Raw genomic sequence first — 25,146 nt, 5'->3', positions numbered from 1 at the left:
TAAATCTCCCTTTTTTAAATGGACAATGTAAGGGGATGTACTTCTGTTACCAAGCCAGTGCACTGGAGGAAGAAAGTGTAGCTCTGGTCCTCATAAATGAGTCTAACTTCTTCCCTCAATTTATACACGTTCAAACCAAGAATTTGGGATTGTGAAATAGAAGCCAAATTATGTGGCTTGATTACCATTCAGAATATCCAAACTCAACTATCTCTGCCTGGATAAAACTTAACATTTTGTCAAATAATATGGCTGTATCCTAACGTGCCCTTGGTACCCTGTTCAGACTTGCGACCCTAAAATGTTGCAATGCAGTCTTCATGAAGCAGCTACTCTTTTTTGACTCGTTTTTCTTAGTTCCCTGGGGTCAATTTCCTTTCACCTGTGTCTAAACGCTGACTAATTGGATCATGACTTCACAGGTGCCAAAATAAAAAGAAGGAAACAGAGAAAAAGAAAAAAAAAAAAGTATTGGGAAGCTGCAGAGACTTCTATTGCAGAAAGGAATGGATGTACTCTTTTGCCCTCCCCCAAATACGGCCCTGGTCAGGCCAGTTGGGCCGCCCACCAATGGCACCGATTGAGCCTCAGCGCGCAGCGCCCGCCCAGCTGACAGAGTGCTGGCATCCCTCAGCTGTAGCTTGTGCAGCCTGTGCTAACGAGCCCGGGTACCGTCCCAGCTCCTCCTCCGCCCACTCCACTGTCTCTCTTTCGCCTGTGCAGTGGTTCCTGGCAAAACCTCTTATGCCCCCTCCCGACCATCCCGGGAAGATTTGGCGGCTGGAGCCCTGCGCAGAAGCTGTAGGCAAGAGTGGGCTCCAGTCCCTCCTTAACCCTGCAGGTTGGGTGGGGTGCCCGAGTCCGCACTGATGACCCCTCCAGCCTGAGCTTTTGAGGGTGAGGGGACTGTGGAAAGATCCGCGCTGGAGCGGAGCGCGCACCCGTGGGCTCCTTGCAGCGGTGGCTCTGCCCTGGTGGCGCGAGGGCGTGAGTGCGCGCGACTCCCCGGCTTTCGCGGGTTTCCCCACCCCTTGCGCAGGGAAGAGCCTTGTCCTGCGTCCCCCTGGCTCTCCCCACACACACCTCCTTGGAGCACCTTTTGGGTTTGCTCCGGCTTCTGGTCTTGAGCGTCCTGGACTGTTTCCCGTGGAGGCAGCGCTGGGCAGAACGCCCTCGGAGCCGCTGGCGCCGGCCCGGGTTCCCTCCGGGGTCCCAGCAGCTGCTTCTCCTTCTCCAGCTCAGGGCTGCGGATTTTACCGCCCCTGCACAGAAGCCTGCAGCGTGGAGGCTCCCCTCACACTCGCCCAGACTCGGCTGCAGAAGGAGGACCCACCTCGCGTCTCCTGCGAGGCGCGCACCTCCGCCGCCACCCTCCACGCGCCTAGGAAGTTTTGAAGGTAGAGAATCTGGGCCCCCCAACTTCCTCTGGACATGAATCAAACCGCAGGAGTCTCCAACAGCGTCAGGTGTCCCCCTGGGAAAGGCCACAAGGTAAGGGACCCGCGACGGAGGGAGCTTGTGCGGGGGCATGGGGCGCAGGTGGAGGCTACAGTTGGCCGGCGAGTGGAGACTCCGGCAGGTTTGTGGAGGGAGTGTGAGCAGCCGCCGGTGCCTCTGCATCCTTTGCAGGGGTCCGTGACTGAGGATGGTTGAGCGGATCGCTGGGGTTGCGAGAACGTGTGATGTTTCGTAGACCCGCGGCCAGCAGCAGGGCTCTGCCCATGCACCCGCTCGCGCCGGCCACCCTGGGGCTGGAGATCCTACGCTGCTTCGAGGCCGGGCTGGCAGGTGCAGCTGGTTCCCACGATTGCGGGGCTTTCGCGAGAAGAGGTCAGCGGCGGGAGGCAGAGCCCCTCCCCCTTTCACAATCACACCCCCTGGGCCAGAGCTTGCAGAGGAGCTCTTCCCGGGCAGCGCGCGGGGCTCTCCCTCAGGCGCCGGCGCCGGCTGCTGTCTCGGACACGTGCTTCATTAACTTGAATGAAGCAATGCGTGCCTGCAATTATTTCCAGGAAATTAGTGACGTTCAGAGAAAGGGGAGTGGGCGGCGGCCTAAGGAATTCTGGCAGAACCTCACTAGTAGCCCAGAGTGTGAGGGACTTGGGAAACGTTTACTCCTCCGCGCAAAAAAACCCAGATCGCCAGCGAGGTTCGGGATTTCGCGCGGATCCTGTGGGGCCCGGCCACCCTTGGCCGTGCTCAGTACGCCTCACCTATCTGCCGCTCTGCTTAGGTTGTGATAATGAGCGAGGAAATTCCTTGCCTGGGTTACATAGGGAAACCTCACAGCAATGCATGTAACAATGAACTTTAAAATATTTTCAAATATTTATATTATTTTTTAAACCGAAAAAAGGCGAGCACTGTGGAGCTTAGTCCTTGATGTGCAGACTGAATTTGTGCTCCACTCTGTCATCTTATTTTCGACACCTATTTTTGTGTGTACATTTTATGTAAGGGCATCTATATGTTTATTAGCTGTTATTAGAAAAATATTCCCATTAATATCTACTTGTTGGGGTTTGGGGCATGTATTAGCCCACAATATCAACTCCAAACACTATTTGTTCAGAGTTGAAGTGAGTAATGATATTGGATTCATTTGATGGATAAAGGAACTGTTGGTCTGTTTGAGTTATGTAAGATGAGGATTTACGGTTGAATGCTTTTATTCAACTGAGTAAGTAGTATCAAGCATTTTCTTCTATCAGCTCATGATGAAATATTTGAATCAGTAAGTCATTTCTCTGATCTCTGTTTTCACCATTATTTGAGTAGTTAGATGTGTCACATTTACATTACTTAGTATCTATAGGACATGTATTTTAATACAGAGTAGTTGAGATAAAATTTTTCAATTAAAAATAAAGTTTCACCCATCAATGATAATGTAGTAGGGACATCTGTGGAGTTCAGAAGGTCATTCAGGAATTTCCTGTTAGAAATGTCTTTGGCTCCAGTATTAAAGTGGCTTCTTGGAAGAACTGGACTGTAGGGTATTGACACCAATACAACTTTCTGGAAAGTGTTGGAACACACACCAACAATTTAAAAGATACTAGGAAACCTGTTAATCATGAGTTAGGGATCACCTTACATATCTATGAGGTGTCCAACAAATACTTGCTCCAATGAATCATATTAATTCAATAGTCATCTATCATCCATTTAATAAACATGGTAAACCACTATTAAGTTCCAGTAATATGAGAACGGAGAACTCAAATATGAGCTTAGACATTGCCTTCACTGTCCAACATGCAGTTCTAGTCATACCCTGTCCTTGTTTCTTTAAAATCTTTGATGGCCTACAGTGAGATGATGGTGAAATCCATTAGCTAGAAGGAAAAGAATATTCAGTTCCTTTTCTCAAAGAAGAACCCACTTAAGTTGTTGTTTGCCTGCAAAGTTTGTAGCTTTGGAGTTTGTCTCGTAGGTCGCTGTAGTGCAATAACAACATGACAGACTGAAATAATTGGAGGTGATGTGTTCATGAAAGTTCTGCAGTGGATGAGGGATGAGCTGGTAGCAGGAGTCAACACTGGGAACCAACACTGGATGGACCATGTGATGTTTAGGTCACAGTAATGTCAGTGTAGTAGATGTGTTGGAATAGTTATTTTTCCATTGTATATGCTATTCTTAGAGTTCATCTTGGGAGACTTTGATGGAAGGAAAGGCATTAGCCTCTTAGGAAAATATTCCAGCTGGACTCACTTTTGTTTGGTCTCATTCATTTACTGATTACTGGTACAGCAATTTACATTTGGCAAATTCTTATTCTTGTGCAGATATTTCTTGAGCACCATTGGTTGTCTCTTTTTGGATGTGTATTCAATGAGTTAGCCTTCTTTTAGATGTGTTATTTATTGCTAGGTTCATTCTTGCCTATTGAACCCCTAGAATTTGGAAAGAAGAGGTCCTTGTTGCAGCCTCCTTTCTCCTGAGCATGGGGGCACCTGAACACCTGCTAACAGCTGCTAAGGATCACAGGGTAATCCACCACACTGTTGGTCCCGGTAGAGGCAGGAGCCACTGGTCCTGAGAAGAAACCTCCTGAAGTGATAATCCTCTGGAATTGGCTCCTGGAAACTTGAAAGTGGTATTCATTCTTGAGCAAAGAATACAAACTTAAGTTTTACAGAAGATATAAACTACAAACATGAGACTGTACAACTTTAGCCTTAGAAGATGGCACTCACCTTCTGAGCAGAAAGTAAGGACACCCAGTTGAATAGTTAACTCCAGCCAAAGTAAAGCCTCTCCTTTCAGCCTCAGGTTTGAAGAGAAAGCAAAGGTTTGGGTTGAGTTTCTTTGCTTAGAGCTTTTCTGGAAGGGAAACTTCTTTGTGTCAGTATGTATTACATTAGGCATCAAGACAAGCATTATCAGTCCTTCAGTCTCTGGAAGCAGCAGACATAGCTGTTCAAAGTTTGGTCTTCAGGATCCTAAGGTACCAGTGTCATTTTGGATACGTTGCTTAACCTCCTTGCCTAAGTTTTATAGGACCTTCATAGTAAGAGTTGCATGAGGGTTCAACAAACGAATCCATGTGTGGGGCTCACAGCAGGACCTGCCACACAAGATGAAGCATTACTTTACCTTTGAGCACCCAAATCAGGGGGGACAAGGGCAACTTCACTTTAAAACCCTTTCCATTTTTTTTTTGAGGCAGAGTCTTGCTCTGTTGCCCAGGCTAGAGTGCAGTGGCGTGATCTTGGCTCACTGCATCCTCCACCTCCTAGGTTCAAGCGATTCTCCTGTCTCAGCCTCCCAAGTAGCTGGGATTACGGTGCCCACCACCACCACACCCAGGTAATTTTTGTATTTTTAGTAGAGACGGGATTTTGCCACGTTGGTCAGGTGGGTCTTGAACACCTGACTTCAAGCAATCCACCCTCCTGGGCCTCCCAAAGTTCTGGGATTACAGGCGTGAGCCACTGCGCCCAGCCAACAGCCTCTTTTTACATGGTCGCCTCTCATAGGCTCTTCAGGAGCAGGTCCCAGAGGGTATGGGTAGGATGGGACAATCGTTAGAGTATGGGCTTTGTGGTGAGACAAGTGGTAACTGGGTAGGGATCACACAGATAGAGCTGGACGTGGCATGGTGGTGTGTGTCTGTGGTCCCATCTACTCAGGAGGCTAGTGTGGGAAGATCACTGGAGCTGGAATCCAGTCTGGGCAGCACAGTAAGATGCCATCTCTAACCAATCACCCTCCAACCCCAGAAAAAAAATCACACAGGTAGAAAGTAACAAATGTAGGACCTAATTTAATTTATTTTTACACATCTGGAAAAAGGGAATATGATATATGCATTATCTCATATAATTGTTAAGAGACTCCCCATGAAAGAAAGTGTTTGCATATAGTAAGCATTTATTACTTGACAGAGCTTTACATCAAGCATGGAGATAGGTACTGGAGATAATTCTTTGTATTACTTATAATTTGAGACCCCATTTTATCTAAACTTCTTCAATCTATCTGATGTTGTAATTGTTTATATTTTATATCTTTTCTCTTTCCTCTGCTTTCAAGAATATCTCCTTATCTTTGATTTTCTATATTTGGTGACTTGTATGTGACTAGCCATGGATTCCTTCATATTTATCCTGCTAGGAGTTTGCTAAGCATCTTGATTCTTTAAATTATTTCACCATATTTGGGAATTTTGTGCCATTATTTTCAAAAATATTTTTCCATTTCAGTCTTTCTTAGGATGACAATTGTACATATATTACACAATTCATATCGGCCTACAGTTGTATATAGCATTTAAGCTATTTGATAATTAGGATCAATATAACAGATTCCAAAAGCACAGTTTCCAGCTTGTAAGATTCCTTTCCTAGCCATTTTTGCCAATGAGTAATCTAGTTCCACCAGGTCCAAAAAAACTGTTAATTCAGAAACACACTTAAGGAGTAATCATCTTGTCTGAGGGTAGAGATGAAAAGTCTCTGCTTTCTATTTATATAGGTGGATATTTAACATTCTATTTTTCATTCTCATTCCACCCTTGTCTCCAAAGCCAAAAGTGATGAGTTATTAGCCACTAACCTCAACTGGTTCTTTGCATTGAGGAGTAGACACGAAACCTTGACTCTGTGGGTTTCAATCTGAACTCAAGTACCAAAATCCGTTCAGGATCAAGGACTCACTTGGTGCCTCTCTGATGAACGTGGTGATTAATAATCATAATATCTCCTGTTTACCCATTTGTGTACCTAGAACATGGCAAGAAGTCAATCCTTATTCATCACTTGGCACCATTTTCTCATGAGGAACATCATATTCTACAAATGAATTAGTAAAATGTTGGTGTTTCTTCTCAAGGTTTTCATCCTGTGAAAAAGCTGATGAAGCCTTTGCATTTTGAAGTTGCCTATGACCCATGAAGAATGTCAGCTTCTGTCCACAGGGACTTGCTCACTTTTGCCAGCTCTAGGTATTATACTTTGTGGAAATTTAATAGGCTTCTTACCTTCTACTTCTAGTGCTTATTTTACCACAAGGGCAGGGATAGCAAAGATACAGCCTATGGTCTCAATCTGGCTTGTGTGTCTGTCATTTTCCTTTTAGGACATTAAAAAATGAATTAATCAACTCAAGTCATTTTGACTCAATAGGAATGTATTTTTTGTGAAATATTACTCATGAATCCCACCTGCATTTTTACTTTGATTTCATCCTTAAATGATATATTTTCCTGGATGTAAAATTCTAATCTGACAGGATTTTTATTTCTTTTTCAGCACTTTAAAGATGGCATTCCACTGAGTTCTAGAATGAGTTTTTTCCTGCTGAGAAGTGAAGTCATTTGATTCATAGTTCCCTGTATGTGCTGTATTATTTTTCTTTGTCTGCATTTAAGATTTTTCTTTGGTTTTCAATATTTCAATATTATGTGCCTAGGCATGATTTTCTTCATATTTATTCCCCTAGTGGTGCAAAGATCACCTCGAATCTTCAAATGCACCGTCTTTGGGAATTTGGTGGCCATTATCTTGTCAAACATTTTTTCGGTCCCATTCTTAATTTGTTGAGATGATAATTATGCATGTTTTATACAGCTTATATTGCTTTACAGTTCTCTGAGGCTCATCATTTTTCAAAGCTACTTTTCTCTCTCTGTTACAGATTTAATTTCTGTGGCTCCATCTTCACATTTAATGACTCTCTCCTCTGTGTTCTGCATTTTGTGGTTTGTGTATTCAGTGCTTACCTCCGGATATTGCATTTTCGAATTCTAAAATTTCCACTTAGTTCTTTTTCCATAATATCTATTTTCTGCTTGGATTTTTTTTTTTAATTCATCGGTAGTATTTTTGTTGTTTAATAAATGGGTCTCCTCACTTTAAAACCCTTGTGGGATAATTCTAACATCTGAACCTTCTTAGAATTGGTCTGTGTTGACTGTATTTTCTTCTCAAAAATGGACCACAGTTTAAAATGTCCTTATATGTTGAGTGATTTTGAATTTTATCTTGGGCATCATGAATGTTGTGGAAACTCTGCATTCTGTTATGTTTCTCTGATGATTGGTTTTTCATTTTAATGAACACTTAACTTGGATGGCAACTCAAATACAAGTTTTATTATTTTATCTTCTTGTAGCCCATTCAGCACCTGCATGACTCAGGGGACAACTAGAGATTTGGAGGCTGCCTAGTTTTCTTAATTCTGGAATCCCTTTTCACTTTCCAAGTGAGTCCTCTTCAATACTTTAAATCTTTGTGAAGCTTTCTGGTTGACCTTCACTCAGTCTCTTTTTTATTTTCTCTTCTGTTAGTTCTTTCTCTCCTCTTCTTTCATTTTCCCACTGTTACATTTCCAAAACTCACGTTTTGATAAACTATCTCTTGTTAAATCTGAAGGTGTTCATGCCCTCCCTTTTTTGTCTTCTCATAAAAAGCAAAACCTACTTTAATGCTCTCCCTTTGCCAAAATACCTCCTGTCTCCTTTTCTATTCTTTCCTGCCCCTTCTGGTTTAGATCAACAGAACTTCCCCGTCATGGGACATTTCATCCTCTTTCCAAACTTTTCCTCAGTCTATCCTTCTTAGGAATTGATTATCCTCCTCCTCCTTTTCATGGCTTAAAGAATTTCTCTCCTGGATTTTAGCACTGATTCCCTTTCCATGCTTTTCACTTTCCAAGCGAGTCCTCTATAAGACTTTGAATCTTTGTGAAGCTTTCTTGTTGACCTTTACTCAGTCTCTTTTGTATTTTCTCTTCTCTTCCTGTGGAATGCCCTCCCTCTAAATGATCAGATCAGCCACTGGCTCACAGGCTCTGGGACATGGCAAACTCATACAAGGTTTATGACGTTTCACCAATTGCTGCCATAACATAATATGGTCCTTTTCCTGCCCCTTTTCTTTTCTCACACACCTGGCTTCAGAACCACTATCTATGAACATGAGAATATCACAGAACCAGAGTCCTGCTAAGAAGGGTTTTTTTTTTTTTTTTTTTTTTTTTTTTTTTTATAACTCATGGTTGCAGGTACCATTCTCCAGCTTGATTTTTGACTTAAATCTCAGCCCCTCCCACCTACTCTGATCCCTACACCTCCCTGTTCCTGAGCCTGTAGTTCTTTCTGAATTCCCAGGTTCCCTCATCCTGACCAGTGGTATCTGTCATTTTCTGCATAGTGCCTAGTTCCTCCTATGCTGGAGAATCTTTCATCCCTAATATAAAATATTTTAAATGAGGACCTAACTTTAGAGGTAATTTCATTCAGTCTTCTCATTTCAAAAAACTGAGATCCAACAAAACACAGTTAATGACAGAGCCAGGGCTCAAAACCCCACTGCCTGATTCTAGGTTTTGGCACATTCCATTATACCAGGCTGCTTTGTGGCTCATCTTCTCCATCTGAGCACACAGTGAAGGACCATGTCTGATAGACACTTAGGTATCATGAAGGTTAGTGAATCAGCCTGAAGGACACTTCACTAATACTTAGTATTAGCAAGGGCATGTCTAGTTCATAGTTTTTCTTATCCACCATTGCTCTTCATACTGCAAAGAAAGCTTAGTTGTTTAATTGGTAATTTCTAGAAGAAATAAGAAAAGGTATAAATAAAAATAAATAAATTCTTTTATCACTCAAAACTTAAATCATCCTAAATATTTCAGAAAGTTTAATATAATTGATAGAACATAAATTACTTTTATGACTTCCAGTATATTAGTGAAAATCTATTTATGTTATTTTGGCTTTACATTTTGTTGATTTTTAAAATTTTAATTGTCCTCATTTTATCAGTAAAGTACATAAAATGAATCTAAGCTCATACATAAGGTTCCAGGAACAGAGGGCAGTAAATGAGTAGTAATTGTTTCTTCTGGTTTTATTTGTTGGATTTTTTTTAAGTCAAAAGCTATACCTCAAATGCAGTATTTCAATTATCTTACACCTTGTACCTCATGAAGGAAATAGAGTGATTGGAATTTTATAGGACCCTCAAATCTAATGTTTTTATTACAGTCCCAGCAATAGGGATTTAGTCAACAAAGAGGGAGGAAGTTACATAACTCCTTGTGCACGCCCTCCCTCATTTTTAGGGCTTCAGAAAGTTAGTATGATTTTCCTACTACGGAGACATAATGTGTGTGTTCTTTCAGTGTCTGTATCTTCCTTTTTATGAAAAGTTCAAGTGCAATATTAAGAGATCATAAGGCATTTAGGCATTATGAGACAATTTAAAATTACATCTGACAAAATGTGCGCACAACACAACAGGTTCGTATTTTTCATTTTGTTTTTCATAAACCAAAAAAGCTGACAATTCACTGGGGCCTTGTGGAAGCTTCTTAACTGTGTGTCTTCACACGGAAAAGCTCCTCCAGTGGAATATGGTTCACTGAGGTAGAGTGAAGGAGGGAAACAGGGAATCAATAGACTCACCCTTAGCATTGCTTGAGTGGGGCACCTGTTACGTGTCAGGTGGATGGTCGCTGCTCTCTGGGCCTTTATTCACCTGTGTGAAAGCTGAGGACATTCAACCAGGCTTCAGGATCACATCAAGCTCCAACTGGACAATATTCCAACCCTAGAAAGAACGATGGGCCAGGCACGGTGATTCACACCTGTAATCCCAGCGCTTTGGGAGGCCGAGGTCGGTGGATCACTTGACACTATGAGTTCGAGATGAGTCTGGCCAACATGGCAAAACCCCATCTCTACTAAAAATATAACAATTAGGCCCAATGGTGCATGCCTGTAGTCCCAGCTACTCAGGAGGCTGAGGCAGGAGAATCGCTTGAACCCGGGAGGTGGAGGTTGCAGTGAGCCAAGATTGTGCCATTGCACTCCAGCCTGGGTGACAGAGTGAGACGCTCTTTCAAAATATATATATATAAAATATAAAGAAGAAAGAAAGAACCAGAGGCAAAGTGGTTGCTATTATTAAGGCATCCCTTGGCACAGGTATCAAAAACAATCCCATAGTAAAACATACTTAATGGAGAACCTAGGCCAGTAGATGTCCTTTAGACTTCAGTGCAAAAATTATGACCTCCAGCAAGTCCTTTAGGGAAAGGGTGCCTTATAGTTGCTAGGCTAGTCTTTTCAGGGACTCTTCACTGGTGTTTGTCGTATTTAGTAAGTATTAAACTCATTGCATAAACTTACAAATTATTGACGTCAGCTAAGTTAAGAGATGGTATCTTAAAAGCAGGTCAAACAAAGATGATTACCTCTTTTGTTCTTGAAAAATAATACAAATACTGGACACCATGTTTAATAAGTACACCGAGGTATAGTTGACTGCTCATATTTAGAATGTACAGTTTAATAAGTATTGACGTGTGCACATGTGCAAACCCGTGAGAACACCACGGTCAAGGCAATGAACATATGTGCCATTCCCAGAAGGTGCCTCATGCTCCCTTGTGATCTGTCTCTCCCTAACAATTCCACTACCTTTTTCCATCCCTAAGGAAAATCAATCTTTTTTTTTCTGTTACTATATATTACTTTCCATTTTCTAACATTTTAGATAATGGAGTTATTAAAGTAGGTGGTCTTTTATAGTCTGACAACTTGCACTAAGTGTAATTATGTTGAGATTTATTCATGTTGCAGCATGGATCAATAGTTATTTATTTGTCATCGAGTAATACTTGATCGTATGCCTATACCATAGTTTGTGTATCTATTCACATGGTGATGGACATCTGTGTTACTTCAAGTTTGGGGCTACTACCAAAAAAGCTTTTATAAACATTTATGTACAAGTTTTTACATAAACATATGCTTACATTTCACTCAAGTAAGGTAAATAGCTAAGAGTGGAACAGCTAGATCATATGGTAGGCATATGCTCAACTTTTTCAGAAACTGTTAAATTATTTTCCAGAGCCATTTTAGAATTTTACCTGCAGCTTCTGAGGCTTCCAGTTCCCCCAGATCCTTGCCCACACTCAAAATAATCAGTCTTCAATATGAGCCATTTAAATAAGTGTTCAGTGGCATCTTGGTACAGTTTAAATTTGTATTTTGCAATGGCTAATGATGTTAAGCATCTTTACACATGGCTATTTCCATCCACATATCCTCTTCGCTAAAGGGGTTCTGAAAATCTCGGACGTATTTTTGATTGGGTTACTTGGTTTCCAGTGAGTTGAGAGTTTTTCATAAATTTCTTTATCAGCTATATATTTGCAAATTTTCTTCCACTGTGTGGGGGTATATAGTCTATAAATAAATATATTTATTTTTAAATTCTCTTAATTATTATTATTTTTTTAAGACCCAGTCTCGCTCTGTCACCCAGGCTGGAGTGCAGTGGTGCAATCTTGGGTCACTGAAACCTCCACCTCCTGGGCTCAAGCAATTCTCATGCCTTGGGATTTCTAGTAGCTGGGGCTACAGGCGGGTAGCAGCATACCCAGCTAATTTTTTTTTTTTTTTTTGTATTTTTAGTAGAGGTGGGGTTTCACCATGTTGGCAAGGCTGGTCTCAAACTCCTATCTTCAGGAGATCTGTCCGCCTTGGCCTCCCAAGTGCTGGGGTTACAGCTGTGAGCCACCACGCCCAGCCAACAATGACTTTTGAAGATGCTTGCAATGTGGATAATGATATGTGAAAAAAAGAACTTTGATATATCCTGACACCATATGAAAATATTAACTCAAAATGGATCATAAATAAAAATGTTCAATCTATTTTTTGTTTTTTTTTTGTTTTGAGACGGAGTCTGGCTCTGTCACCCAGGCTGGAGTGCTGTGGCCGTCTCTCAGCTCACTGCAAGCTCCGCCTCCCGGGTTCCCGCCATTCTCCTGCCTCAGCCTCCCAGGTAGCTGGGACTACAGGCGCCGCCACCTCGCCCGGCTAGTTTTTTGTAGTTTTTAGTAGAGACGGGGTTTCACCGTGTTAGCCAGGATGGTCTCGATCTCCTGACCTCGCGATCCGCCCGTCTCGGCCTCCCAAAGTGCTGGGATTACAGGCTTGAGCCACCGCGCCCGGCCAAAATGTTCAATCTAAAACTAGAAAAGTTCTAGAAGGAAACATAAAATGCCTTTGGGTTAGGCAAGTGCTTTTTAAATATCTGTGAGTTTATCCTTTTCATCCAATTTGGAAATCTGGGGGCACTATTTCTTCAAGTATCTCCCTGCTTCCACTTCTCTCTCTGTCTCTGTCTGTCTGTCTGTGTGTGTGTGTGTGTGTGTGTGTGTGTTCTCCAGTGGTTTCAAGTGCATGTATATTAGGCTGCTTGAAGTTTTAACATATCTCAATTATGCTTTGTTCATTTTTAAATTTATCTTTTCCCTGGGTTTTATTTTGGATTATTTTTATTCTTATGTCTTCAAGTTCATTAATATTTTCTTCTGCATTAACTAGTTTGTTGTGAATCTCATCCAATGTAGTTTTTGTTGTGCACAGTATCCATTTCCTGTCTGGGATTTCAATTTGGGTCTTGTTAATATTGTCCATGTCTTCACTGAACATTTTGCACATATGGAATGCAGCTGTAATAATTGTTTTAATGTCCATGTCCACTAATGTTCAAAGTTGCATCAGCTCTGGGTCAATTTCAATTGATTGAATGACCTCCTTGAATAAGATTTGTATTGTCTTGCTTCTCTGCAAGCCTGGTAATTTTTGATTGGATGCCAGATATTAAGAATTTTTTATTGTAAATGCTGGATATTTGAATATTCCTATACAAATTTCAGAGCTATGTTTCTGGCATTCAGATAAGGCCCTTGGAAATCACTTGATTCCTTCAGGTCTAGCTTTAAAGATTTACTAGGTGGAAATGTAATATTAATTATAATTTACTATGATTATAATTAGCCCTATGCTCAGTTTTAGGACTAATTATCCCCACTACAAAAATAGGACCCTTTTGTGAATTCTATGAAATGTCTATGAATCATGAGATTGTTTTAGAGTAGCTTATCTGAGCGGATACTATTTCCTGTCCTGTGTGTGTATCAGGGCACCATTGCCTCCAATCCTTCCAGGTTATTCTTTCTCCAACCTTGGAGAGTTTCTCTCATGTGTGCCCTGTTCTGTATTTAGCTAGTTTTCAGCGGGCCTCAGCAGATCTCCAACGCTCTCTTTCCATGCTGTTTGCTCCTCTCTCGGACCCTTTAGCTGCAAACTGTAGCTGCCTTGTTCTCCACGGACTCTCAGCTCCATCTGTTTAGCTCAGAGTCTCCTGGGTCCCACCTACGTTTTCCGTCATCCGCTTTAGTCTGAAAACTCTCTAAGGCAATAAGCTTAGAATAACTGGGACTCGCTTCATTTACTCCCTATCGATCAGAAATCAGTGCCCTCCTTCGCTTTCTTCGATATCCAGTGTCTCGAAATATGTTGTGTCCTATATTTGTAGAAGATTTATTTGTTTCAGGCAAGAGGGTTCATCCAGTTCCTGTTTCTCTATTTTGGCTAGAAGTGAAAGTCTCTGGGAAAATTTGTTTGCACTTACCTTTTGATTTTAGAAATCATGACTTTAAAATAAAATGGGCCTAAAATGTATGAGAAATTTTAAATTATGCTAAATTTCATGCTAAACACATTGAATATGTTAAATATAACTACGACACACCCATACGCTGATATCTGATGTGAATTATTTGAGGTCTGAAGACTGGAAGACACTACAAAATGAAAAGTGTGTCAACAATTTAACATTTCTTTCTCCATCCTTTCACTTGTCCAAACTTTTTCGTGAATGTCACCTTATTTCATTTTGCAACAACTAGTGAAGTAAATAGGTAAGTATTTATCTCCGCTTTTTTTGACTGAGGAGATTGTGCTACACAGTTACGTGTATATCACATATGGTCAAAAGCTAATAAAATCAAAAAATGTTTGCAAACTAAGAATGTATAAATATTGAATATCATTCAGTCTTTTATTCAGCAAGCATCGATCCATGCTTCCTTCAACCCATGTGTCTATTAATTTACCCAATGCTGAATATTATTTCTGTACTTCATAAGCATTGGACTCCTTGCTATTATTCCTTTAAAATATAACTAAGAAGTTATTATTTTTATTAGTGAGTCAGTACGTACCCAAACAAGGCAGGAAACAACAGAATAAAATACCCCAGGACATTGAAAAGGAATAAATCCAAAGTGTAGCATTTTGGTTGGTCAGGGGAAAGAGTGGTCAGTGTGGTTTAGGTAGGAAATGCTTGCCAAAAATAATGGAACTCATTGCCTACTCTTCTAGTTACATGTCCTGCAGTCATAGAAATATGTAGACTTAAAGTCAGTGTAACAAACATTTTCTGCTTCCCCACGTGATAACTGTAATCCTTTGCAACCAAGGGACCTATACAGTTTTAATAGACAGTTATTACATAACATTTTCTATGTTTACTTCTGTTAATTTGTATTTGTAACCACAGAGAACAGATTCTAATTCCCTCTAGTACAGGAACTCTGAAGCTTTACTTCCCCTTTACAATGGTCAAAAGTCTGAGAAATCATAAAGAGCAACATGATATGAAAAAATGAAAGCAATAAAGCAACTGTTAATATCTTCTTCCATCCTATGTAGGCTTTTGTAGTGGTGCAACATTGCTTACTTAATCTATTCATCAACTGTCAATTGGACATCTGTGTAATAGAGGTGTTATTAATTGCTTCCCAGGCCACTTATCTTCTAAGGGATTAAAACTCTACCTGCCGGGTGCGGTGGCTCACGCTTGTAATCCCAGCACTTTGGGAGGCCGAGGCATGTGGATCACCTGAGGTCAGGGGTTCAAGACCAGCCTGATCAACATGGAGAAACCCTGTCTCTACTAAAAATACAAAAAAAAAAAAAATTATCTGGGCGTGGTGGTGCATGCCTGTAATCCTAGCTACTTGGGAGGCTGAGGCAAGAGAATTCGCTTGAACCCAGGAGGTGGAGGTTACAGTGAGCCGAGATCGTGCCATTGCACTGCAGCCTGGGAAACAAGAGCGAAACTCCGTCTCAAAAAAACAAAACAACAACAACAAAAAACTCCACCCACAGTCTCTTCTCTTCTATTTGAAACACAGGACTCTATCTCCTCCTAAATACAGACCAAGGTGGAACAAGCACTCCCAGGGGAACAAAGCGACTAGTTGAGCCATGCCAATCAAATCCTCTCTTTTGGAAACTTGAACAAAGACATAGAGATTACAATGAGAATTTGAAGGACACTGTATAAGATAACAGACTGACAGCCGTGCATGGTCATGAGCAGCCCAAGGATGACCACTGGGAGAAGGGAAGGCGAAGAGCAGCAGAGATCACAGAAATCATGAGGACCTGCAATGTGAAGATCCTGCCCTCACTTTCTCACTTTCTTGCTGCAGTCATGTGAAATTTGTCTTTACTTCCCTTTATTTCCTTTTCAACTCTCAGTGTTCTGAAAGGTACCATTATGTAAAAGTAACAGACAATGAAGAAAAACTATTAATTCCTAGTGGGATTTCCCATTTTTACTCCCACTCCCCATTACCACCAAATAAAACTGTTTTTGTTGAGCAAACTTTTCTATAAGCCTCTTTGCATTCTTACTTTGTATTCCAGGAGGTACGAGTAAGAAAAAAAAAAAAAAAAAAAGGTCTTCTGAATTCTTCTGAATTGTTTTCTAGGTAGAAGTGGGGGTGATGGCTATTTTCCAGGTTGGTATTGGATAGAGCTCGCCAGAATTGAATTTGTCAGAAAAATAGAGGGTATCTGTGAGGCTTTGTGGAAAGAGATGAAAGGGAACAAGGAAAAGGAAACAAAGATGGTGTTGCTGGCAGCCAGGAGATACACTTTGGGGAACAGAATGGAAGCGTTACTGTATTGTATCTTGCTTTTTTAGAAAACTGTCAATAGAAATCTTCTGGGTTTACTAATGTGTTATAGAGCTGGCTTTGGGCATTTTGTGGCAATTGGAATTGCATAGTTTGTGTAACACTGAGCAGAGGTTCAAGATGGGAGAGACAAGAGCTCACACTGCCCAAGGGGGACTCAGAAAATCTAGGTTACATCCATAATACATTTGTTTGTTGTTTTTATTTGAGCTACTTTGTATAGGCATCTATTTTCTTGCAATCAAATAAACTCTAACAAAAATGATGTATAATGTGCAAAGTAGCAGCTTCAATAAGCATTAGACATGATCTCCACTCTTTCATGAATTCACCCGTGTTATATGGATCAGTTAGACTCCAAGAACAATCATAAAACAGCCTTATTCTTTTCTCCAGCTCTTCCTTTAGAACAAACCTCCATCTAGTTCTAAACAGAACCACACTGATTTTTGAAGAAAATATAGCTTTTCTTCTGGCTCTTTGGCATTGCAAGTAGTATCATTTACAAAATTAAAAATGCCCGGCCTAGTCTTATATAACATTATTAGCTTCAGGATTCATTCAGAGAGAAACTTTTCTTCTCTCCGAGTTTGAGCGGCTTTGGGTCCGGAAACCTGCCCTGGGGGTGGGAAGACAGGAGGCCCTTTTCCTGGCCCCTTCCCTGGCATGTTCCTTACTCCTCCTCTGCACTCGCCAGTCTCAATTTCTCACTTCTCCAAGGTTGGGTTCAGGGGGAGGAGGGATGAGAGAAAGGATACAGCGTCACATGGTGGTTTAGTTCTCTTCTGGTGGGGAGCTTCTTTGGAGACCCTCACATAGAATGTTAGAAGATGGCTTTAGCCTTTTCTCTGACTGTGATGCCTTCGCACATCCTCACACTTCCTGTTGTCACCCTCTTCTGGTCCTTTGGCTCTATCGGGTGGAGTCCTTTACAAAATGGCTCTTGGGATTCCCCCATATGGTTCACATCTGGCTCATGAAAACCACCCACATTTTCCCACCATCACTAGAACCAACACATTTTCCCACCATCACTAGAACCAACACATTTTCCCACCATCACTAGAACCAACACAGCTTGCTTCCAATCCAGTCCCCTCTCTTCACATTGGGCTGCCTGAGATTTTTCCAGGTGGGGTCTAGGTAGCATTGCTTATACTTGAAAGACTCCCTGTTCTCCAAAGCACCCACATCAGGCTCTCTGAATGGCTCTGTGACACCTTTTCCTTTGGCTTGTGCTCAGAGGAAACCTGTGCTTTCCTTTTCCTGACCCAGTGGCACATTGCTTAGTCCCTTCTTCCTCCACCCAAAAGATGAGGGTACCAGAGAATTCCACACAGTCTCTATTTGGATGATTGTAAATGTGTGCTAACCAATTTCATACCCTTCATTATTTTTTAAATAGTGTAACCGGTCACCATGGGCTGCAGGGACACTTGGCAACCATTTTTACAGCTTTTAACTTTTGGTGCTCAGGCTGGGTGTGGTGGCTCATGCCTGTAATCCCATCATTTTGGGAGGACAAGGTGGGCAGATCACCTGAGTTCAGGTGTTCGAGACCAGCCTGGCCAATATGGTGAAACCCTGTCTCTACTAAAAATACAAAAAATTAGCCTGGCGTGGTGGTGGGCACCTGTAATCCTAGCTACTGAGAAGGCTGAGGCAGGAGAATCCCTTGAACCTGGGAGGTGGAGGTTGCAGTGAGCCAAGATCGCGTCACTGCACTCCAGCCTAGGCAAGAAGAGCAAAACTTTGTCTTAAAAAAAAAAAACTAGGTAGTTGATGACATAATTGTCAGTGCTATCTACATTCAGGGGGTGCATCAGGAGGATGTATTTTGGTTTATGTGATTTTAAAAGGATTCACGGCAGAGTTGAGGTTTCAGCAGGGCAGTGGAGGACATAGCATCTTACTTGAGACTGTGTTTTACCCAGAGAACACATGTAGCCTCACCAAGGTGGAAAAATCTCATTTTCTTTACACACTGTACTGCAATTGCTTGTGTGCTCATGCTTATGGGAAGAGGGAACCCTTGAATGACTTATCCTTTTCACACCAAAATCCCCTCCTGTTGCAAAGCTTCTTCTCAAATATCATTGTCCACACACACCATTGGGGTGTCCTTGTTAAAATGTGGATTCTAACTGAGTAGGTCTGAGTGGAGCCCAAGATTCTGCATTTCTTACAAAGCTCCCAGATGATGCTGATGCTGCTTGTCCTTTGTCCACATTTTGAGTAGTAAGGCTCCACTGCTTTTGCTGAGTCATATGTAATGTACTGAATAATACATTTTGTCATTTATGATTGACATATCAGTAGAAGCCTTTCATTTTGTGAAAACGGTCTTAGTGATAGTTTGCACATAACAGCCTCTCGTTTCTTTGAGCTGGGGTTAGACATTTTGGTGCCTTTCATTTGGAAAGGAGCCTTGAAATAGGAACAGAGGGAATGAGATTCCCTTTGTCAGCTGTGCCGTAGACTTTTGCTATGTGGCCATTAACAAGCTTTATCATCTCCAAACTTTAGCCACTTGCATTAAGTTGTTGTATTAAGTAGTCTCCAGAGGTCTAGTCAATACCAGCGTTCTATTTCTAAATATATTTTATGTTTATCTTATCTACTCAGCTGTATCATAAAAAAGTTGGGAACTAAGTTTTTATTTGTACCTGTATTTTCCTTTCTGGAACAAAAAATAGAACCTTGCCATTAAATGTGCTCAATAAATATTAATGATGATGCAGAGCTTTGACAGTGAAGATACAAGAGTGATTCTAATAAAGAATCCATGAGTTTTTTTTAATCTTGGCAAATTTTTATTGCTGAATGATATTTACTTACTAAAATTCAAAATAATAAATTCGATAATGTTCATGCATGCTGAGTTTCTCATCCCTGACTTTAGGGTAATAGAGGCAACCTCTCCAGAATCAAATAGTAACAGTAAAAAAGAGTTACAGTCTGTATCATTATAAAGACAATAAAAGTTTTTTAAAAAAACAAGCAAAAACCCAAATGTATTTCCTGGCTCACACATTTTAGTGATTCTATATCAATAAAATGTCTTGTTCTCTTTAAGGTGTACTATCCATATCACAATCCACATAATAATTTGAAAAAAAAATCATTGATTCAACTATGAGTTACCGTTCCGTTGGGTTGTGGGTTGTGGAGCCATAATTTGAGGAAAGTCAAGGAAAAGATTGATGGAAAAGGCAGAATGACCTAGTTAGTCTTTAAATGATGTGTTATTACAAACAAGGAAATGTCACTATGACATTTACTAGCTACAAAAGAAGGAGGTGGGGGTGAGGAGGAGTAAATGGTGTATGAAGCCCAGAAATTCCTCCTTGATTATCCAAGTGGTGCTGTGAGGCAAATGCTTCCACTTACCAAGAAGAGCAGAAAAATGTCCACTTTCCTTCTAACAGTTACATTATAGCTCTTATTGTAAGGCATAAATTGTGTAAATTGCTGCAATAAATGCAATTTTGATGATAAGGACAGAACATTCAAGTCTAAAACTTATGCTTCAGCCAACTTTCAAAAAAGTCAGAAACTTCTTTTTTTTTTTTTTTTTAAATTCAGACTCTTGCTCTTGTCGCTCAGGCTGGAGTGCAGTGGTATGATCTCAGCTCACTACAACCTCTCCCTCCCAGGTTTAAGTGATTCTCCTGCCTAAGCCTCCCGAGTAGCTGGGATTACAGGTGCCCACCATAACACCCTGTTATTATTATTATTATTTTTTGTATTTTTACTAGAGATGGGGTTTCATCGTGTTAGCCAGGCTGGTCTTGAACTCCTGACCTCAGGTGATCCACCTGCCTCGGCCTCCCAACGTGCTGGGATTACAGGTGTGAGCCACTGTACCCAGCCTAAAATAAGTGAGAAACTTTTAAATGTGTGTATTACGTATTGTGGAAAACATTGATGTCTAGTTCGGGACAAGAATAGCTCAAATGCCACACATTTTTAAATGTGCATCATTCCACGTAAAGGTTTCTTTGCAGCGTTATTGTGTGGAGGGCTCTGTATGGATCTATTGCGTTGTGTTTCATAAAATGAACACCGGGAACAGATGTGTCCCAGTGGCAGGTGGGGCAGCACCTGGGTGGTGAAGAACGTGGGGTGAGTCAAAATTGAGACAAACATGAGGTCTTTTAAGAACTTGAAAAGTATTTCAATACCTGAACTAGAAGGCTCCATGTTAGAAAATTGATAATGGAACTAGGGTTGCAGACAAAACATTATTTGAATCTAGGTGTAGAATTGTCATCCCCAGAGGGAACAAGCTAGTTCATGATCAATAAACTAACATCTAGACAATATGAAGATAGAGTTTAAAAATAAATAATGTGTATTTATTGTGGAAAGGGAATTTTTAATTTTCTTTTGTTAAGTACAGCAACCCGGGAAAAGAAAAAGAAGTTCTTGATGGTAATTAGGGAAGAAAAGGGCAAAGGTGTATCCATGGATTAAAGGATAAAGTACTATATGCCAGAAGCATATAATATTTTCTCTCACTTCACCCTCTCAGTAATCTCAGGAAGAGCATTTGTAAGGAGAACTCAGAGATCTTAAGTAACTTGCCTAAGATCACGAGTTTCCTTTGTATGTCTCTTCGTTCAGATGTAGGCATAAGATCAGCTTTAGTATTATACTACCCAAGAGTTTTTCAATGCAGTTGTGCTGGTTTATATGAGGGCTTCAACACTTGATGTTATCACCCTTCCGGATGTGGGGCTTCAAGTGAGGTTATGGAGGTATCTCAGCATGGTTTTGAGTTGTGTTTTCTTGATGATTAGTGAATACTAAACACTTATTCTTATGCTTATTGGCCATGTATATTGTCTTCAAGTCTTTTGTTTCATTTTATTTTTAGTTCAGTTTTCTGTCTTTTGAAAAAAATGATTTTTAAATATATTTTGAAAAGAGTTATTTGTCAGATATACACATTGCAGTGTATTGACCACCTATGACTACTTTTTCAGTGTCTTCATGGTCACTTTTGATGGATAAAGGCTCTTAATTTTAACAAAGACCATTTTAACAACAACAAATTCAGAGCTGGGCTTAATATCCAAATTCTCTGAATCTAATAGGTTAATTCTAACACCAAACTGCATAGCAAATAGTGAAAAGGAAGTAAATTAATCAAAATGTCCATTTAGCAATTTGGTCAGTAGTTAAATTGGCCTTTGAGTAAATAAGGTTCTTTTTCATTATCAGAATGGTACCATACAGTAGAATTGTCTTCCTAGAAATTATGGCTCTGATTTACTTGCTGAAAGATCATTGATTTTCATAGGTTGATCTTGTACCTGTTGATCTCAAAGCTTTCCCATTAGCTCTAATTATGAGTTTGTGCTGATTTTGTACGTGTGATCATGGTATCCACAAATGATAACAGTTATATCTTTCCACACCTTGTTGTTCCTGTTTATTTTTTCTTATGTTTTTTATATTGTGTATATTTAAGGTATACAAGGTGATATTTTGATATATGTATACATTGTGAAATAATAGCAATCAAGCTAATTAATATATCTGTCACCTCACACAATCTTGGTCAGGACCTCCAGTGCTATGTTAAACAGTAGTGTTTCCAGTGGAAGTTACTCAATATTCTAGTATAATTGGGACACATAATGGTGTGATTTACTAACATAGGGAAGAATGAGAAAGGAATAGTTTGGAGGAAAATATCATCATCCCTGTGATAGGACCAAGTAGAGACACTCAGTAGGGAGCTGGCTATGAATGTCTCTAGCTCTAGAAAGAGGTAATTCTAGGAGATTTAGACTGGGGAATCATCGACTGACAAGCATTAACTTGAACTGTGAGGTTACTTTCCAGTTTCTGCTCAGGAAGAGCTGGAGTGTTACACCCAACTTTAAAACAGGAAAAAAAAAAAAAAGCCAGAAGTGTGAGCTCCTCACTTTTTTTGAATCCACTAGAGAGAAGAAATTGCAGGACAACCAAGTAATCCAAATCTAAGGAGAGATAAAAGACTGCAGGCTGAAACAGGGTGTGAACACACTTGCTTACTTGATTCAGATCAAGTCAGACATCAAGAGGAAGAACTCAGCTGGAATAACAGGTGAATTGGTAGAGGTCAAGTGTGGATTGGTGAGGCACAATGGAGTCCCTGGGGGCTGCTTCTATGCGGGGAAGGCAGGGTTCGTATTCTCTTGAAGACTTCTTTGTGAATCCAGGCATTCACAGGAAAGGCTGGGAAGGGTGCAGAGAAATCTTTCTCAAAGGTGCTGCCTGAAGGTGGGGAGAACCAGCCTCTGCAGTGGAGATGCTGGATTCAGCCTGGACTCTACTGCCCCATGTCCATGAAGGAATAAAAAGTCTTAATCTGCCATGGGAAAGACAACAAAAGCTGTCTGCCTAAGGCCCAGATGAATACCCATTGCAACTGGTGTATGAAAACGGGAAAACTCATCTATCCCAGAGAATCAACAGTAATATATTCTAGACTCAGAACCACAGTAGTCAGAGGAGAAGGGGCACTCGTCAAAGCCACACTCCCAAGATCAAAGAACACAGTCCCTGGCTGATGCTGAGGACAAAGAAGAGCAAAGAACCAAGAAGAATATCCTAAACCCAAGGTATTAATAAATCTGAGGTCTGTGGTACGCTCAATGTAAATCAACAACAACGAATCCCAAACCCAGCCCAAGACCTAACTAGATTAAAACAAACCTCCACAAGAAAGGCCAAGGAGAAGGAAAGAAAAGCCCATGTCCAAGCACAAAACTATTTACCTCACTCTCTACTATTCTATAGGAGATGTCTAGCTATCAACAAATAAGAATGAGGAATATGGACAGACAAGAGACAAAGCAATCAAAAGAACCACTAAGACACAGACCTATCTACAGATAATTTAAAATAACTATGACTATGTTTAAGGCATGAATAGAAAAGGTGAGCAGCATATAAGACCAGATGGGCTGTTGCAGCAACTCAAGACAGGAATCAATGGAAATGCTGAAACTAAAAATAAATGTAAAATGTGGATGAAATATACTTTTGACATACTCATCAGTAGATTAAAAACCATTAATAAATATAAAGATGGATTAACAGAATTTTTACAAAGTGAACCAGATATAACTAAAGCAAAAATAAAAAGAACAGAGCGTCCATGAGTACAACATAAAATGGTTTAATGTAGGCACATTGAAACCCCAAAACTATGAGAGAGATATGAGGAGACGAAATGTTTGAAGAAATATTGGCTAAAAATTAATTAGAATTAGTTGGTCCAAAATCAATTAGAAATACCACACCATGGATCTGAGAAGTTCAAGAAAACTCTATAAATAAATACCAATATAAGTGCATTTGTGTACATAGACACAAACACACACGTGTCATGTTCAAATGCTGAAGAACAAAATATGAGAAGGTCCCAAAACCACCCACAGGGAAAAGAAAGACAAGAGGAGAACAAAGCTGAGAATTATAGCAGACTTTCTGTCAGAAATCATGAAAGAAGACAATGAAGTGAAATGAAATTTCTTTTTTTTTTTTTTTTTTTTTTTGAGATGGAGTCGCACTCTGCCTCCTAGGCTAGAGTGCAATGGCACGATCTTGCTTCACTGCCAACTTTGCCTCCCGGGTTCAAGTGATTCTCCTGCCTCAGCCTCCCAAGTTCCCAAGTAGCTGGTATTACAGGCATGTGCCACCACACCTGACTAATTTTCATATTTTTAGTAGAGACAAGGTTTCACCATATTGGCCAGGCTGGTCTCGAACTCCTGAGCTCAAGTGATCCACCTGCCTCGGCCTACTAAAGTGTTAGGGTTATAGGCATGAGCCATCACACCTGGCCCTGCTGAAGTGATCTTTCTGAAAGGCTGGAAAGAAAAGGGTCAACACAGAATTTTATATAGAGGGAAAATGTCTTTCAAAAATGAAGGAGAAATAAAGACTTCATTAGACGAAAAATGAGAAAATGTATTGCCAATAGACCTACATAGCAAGAAATTTTAAGAGAAAAAAACATATCAAAATAATTCCTTAAGCAGAAGAAATATGGTACCAGAAAGTTATATCTACACAATGAAACAAAGAATATTTAAAAATAAATAGACAAAGGAAAATAAAATTAAGTTTTTATACCTAATTGCTCCAAAAGATAACTGATTTTTTAAAGCAAAAATTCTAGATCTATAGTATATTTATAGCATGGTTAAAAGGCATCTATTGTGTAGGGATCTTATAACAGTACATTCCCAGTTCCTCCTTCACAGCATACATTGTTGTGATCCTTACACTTCACAGGAAGTATATATTTTTTTCCTTTTTTGACACAGAGTCTCACTCTGTTGCCCAGGCTGGAGTCCAATGGCATGATCTTGGCTCACTGCAACCTCCACTTCCTGGGCTGAAACAATTCTCCTGCCTCAGCCTCCTGAGTAGCAGGGATTACAGGCACCCACCATCATGCTCAGCTAATTTTTGTATTTTTAGTAGAGATGGGGTTTCATGTTGGCCAGGCAGGTCTTGAACTACTGGCCTCGGGTGATCTGCCTGCCTTGGCCTCCCAAAGTGCTGGGATTACAGGTGTGAGGCACCACACCCCGCTGGGAGTATAATGTTATTTAAAGTTAGATGTTGATTAATTAATAATGCATATTGTAAACCTTAGGGCAACCACTAATAAAATGTGTAAACATGGGCTTAAGTAGTAAGTTGATAAAAGAGATAAAATGAAACAATGAAAACAAGAAGCACAAATCAGAAAAGGAAGAAAAAAGAAGCAAAAACAAATGGAACAACTAGAAAAGAGCTAGGAGGATGGTAGATTTTAATCCAAAGAGATCAACT

The 25,146-nt window shown here is 40.5% G+C and overlaps 1 protein-coding gene across 1 annotated transcript in view; it reads left to right on the top strand.

Annotated features, from left to right (window-relative positions):
* Window positions 1–689: 689 nt before the first annotated feature.
* DPP6 (dipeptidyl peptidase like 6) overlaps window positions 690–25,146 on the top strand; it is a 1,193,304-nt gene continuing 1,168,847 nt past the window's right edge. Inside the window, exon 1 of the mRNA XM_033192337.1 lies at window positions 690–1,491. Coding sequence (XP_033048228.1) covers window positions 1,432–1,491 — 60 coding nt within the window. The 5' untranslated portion in view covers window positions 690–1,431. The remainder of the gene's footprint in view (window positions 1,492–25,146) is intronic.

The sequence above is a fragment of the Trachypithecus francoisi genome, unplaced genomic scaffold (assembly GCF_009764315.1).
Source record: "Trachypithecus francoisi isolate TF-2019V2 unplaced genomic scaffold, Tfra_2.0 Lachesis_group4, whole genome shotgun sequence".
NCBI classification, from domain to species: Eukaryota; Metazoa; Chordata; class Mammalia; order Primates; family Cercopithecidae; genus Trachypithecus; species Trachypithecus francoisi.
Note: the sequence above shows the minus strand (reverse complement) of the source record. Positions and strands in the feature narration are given on the sequence as shown.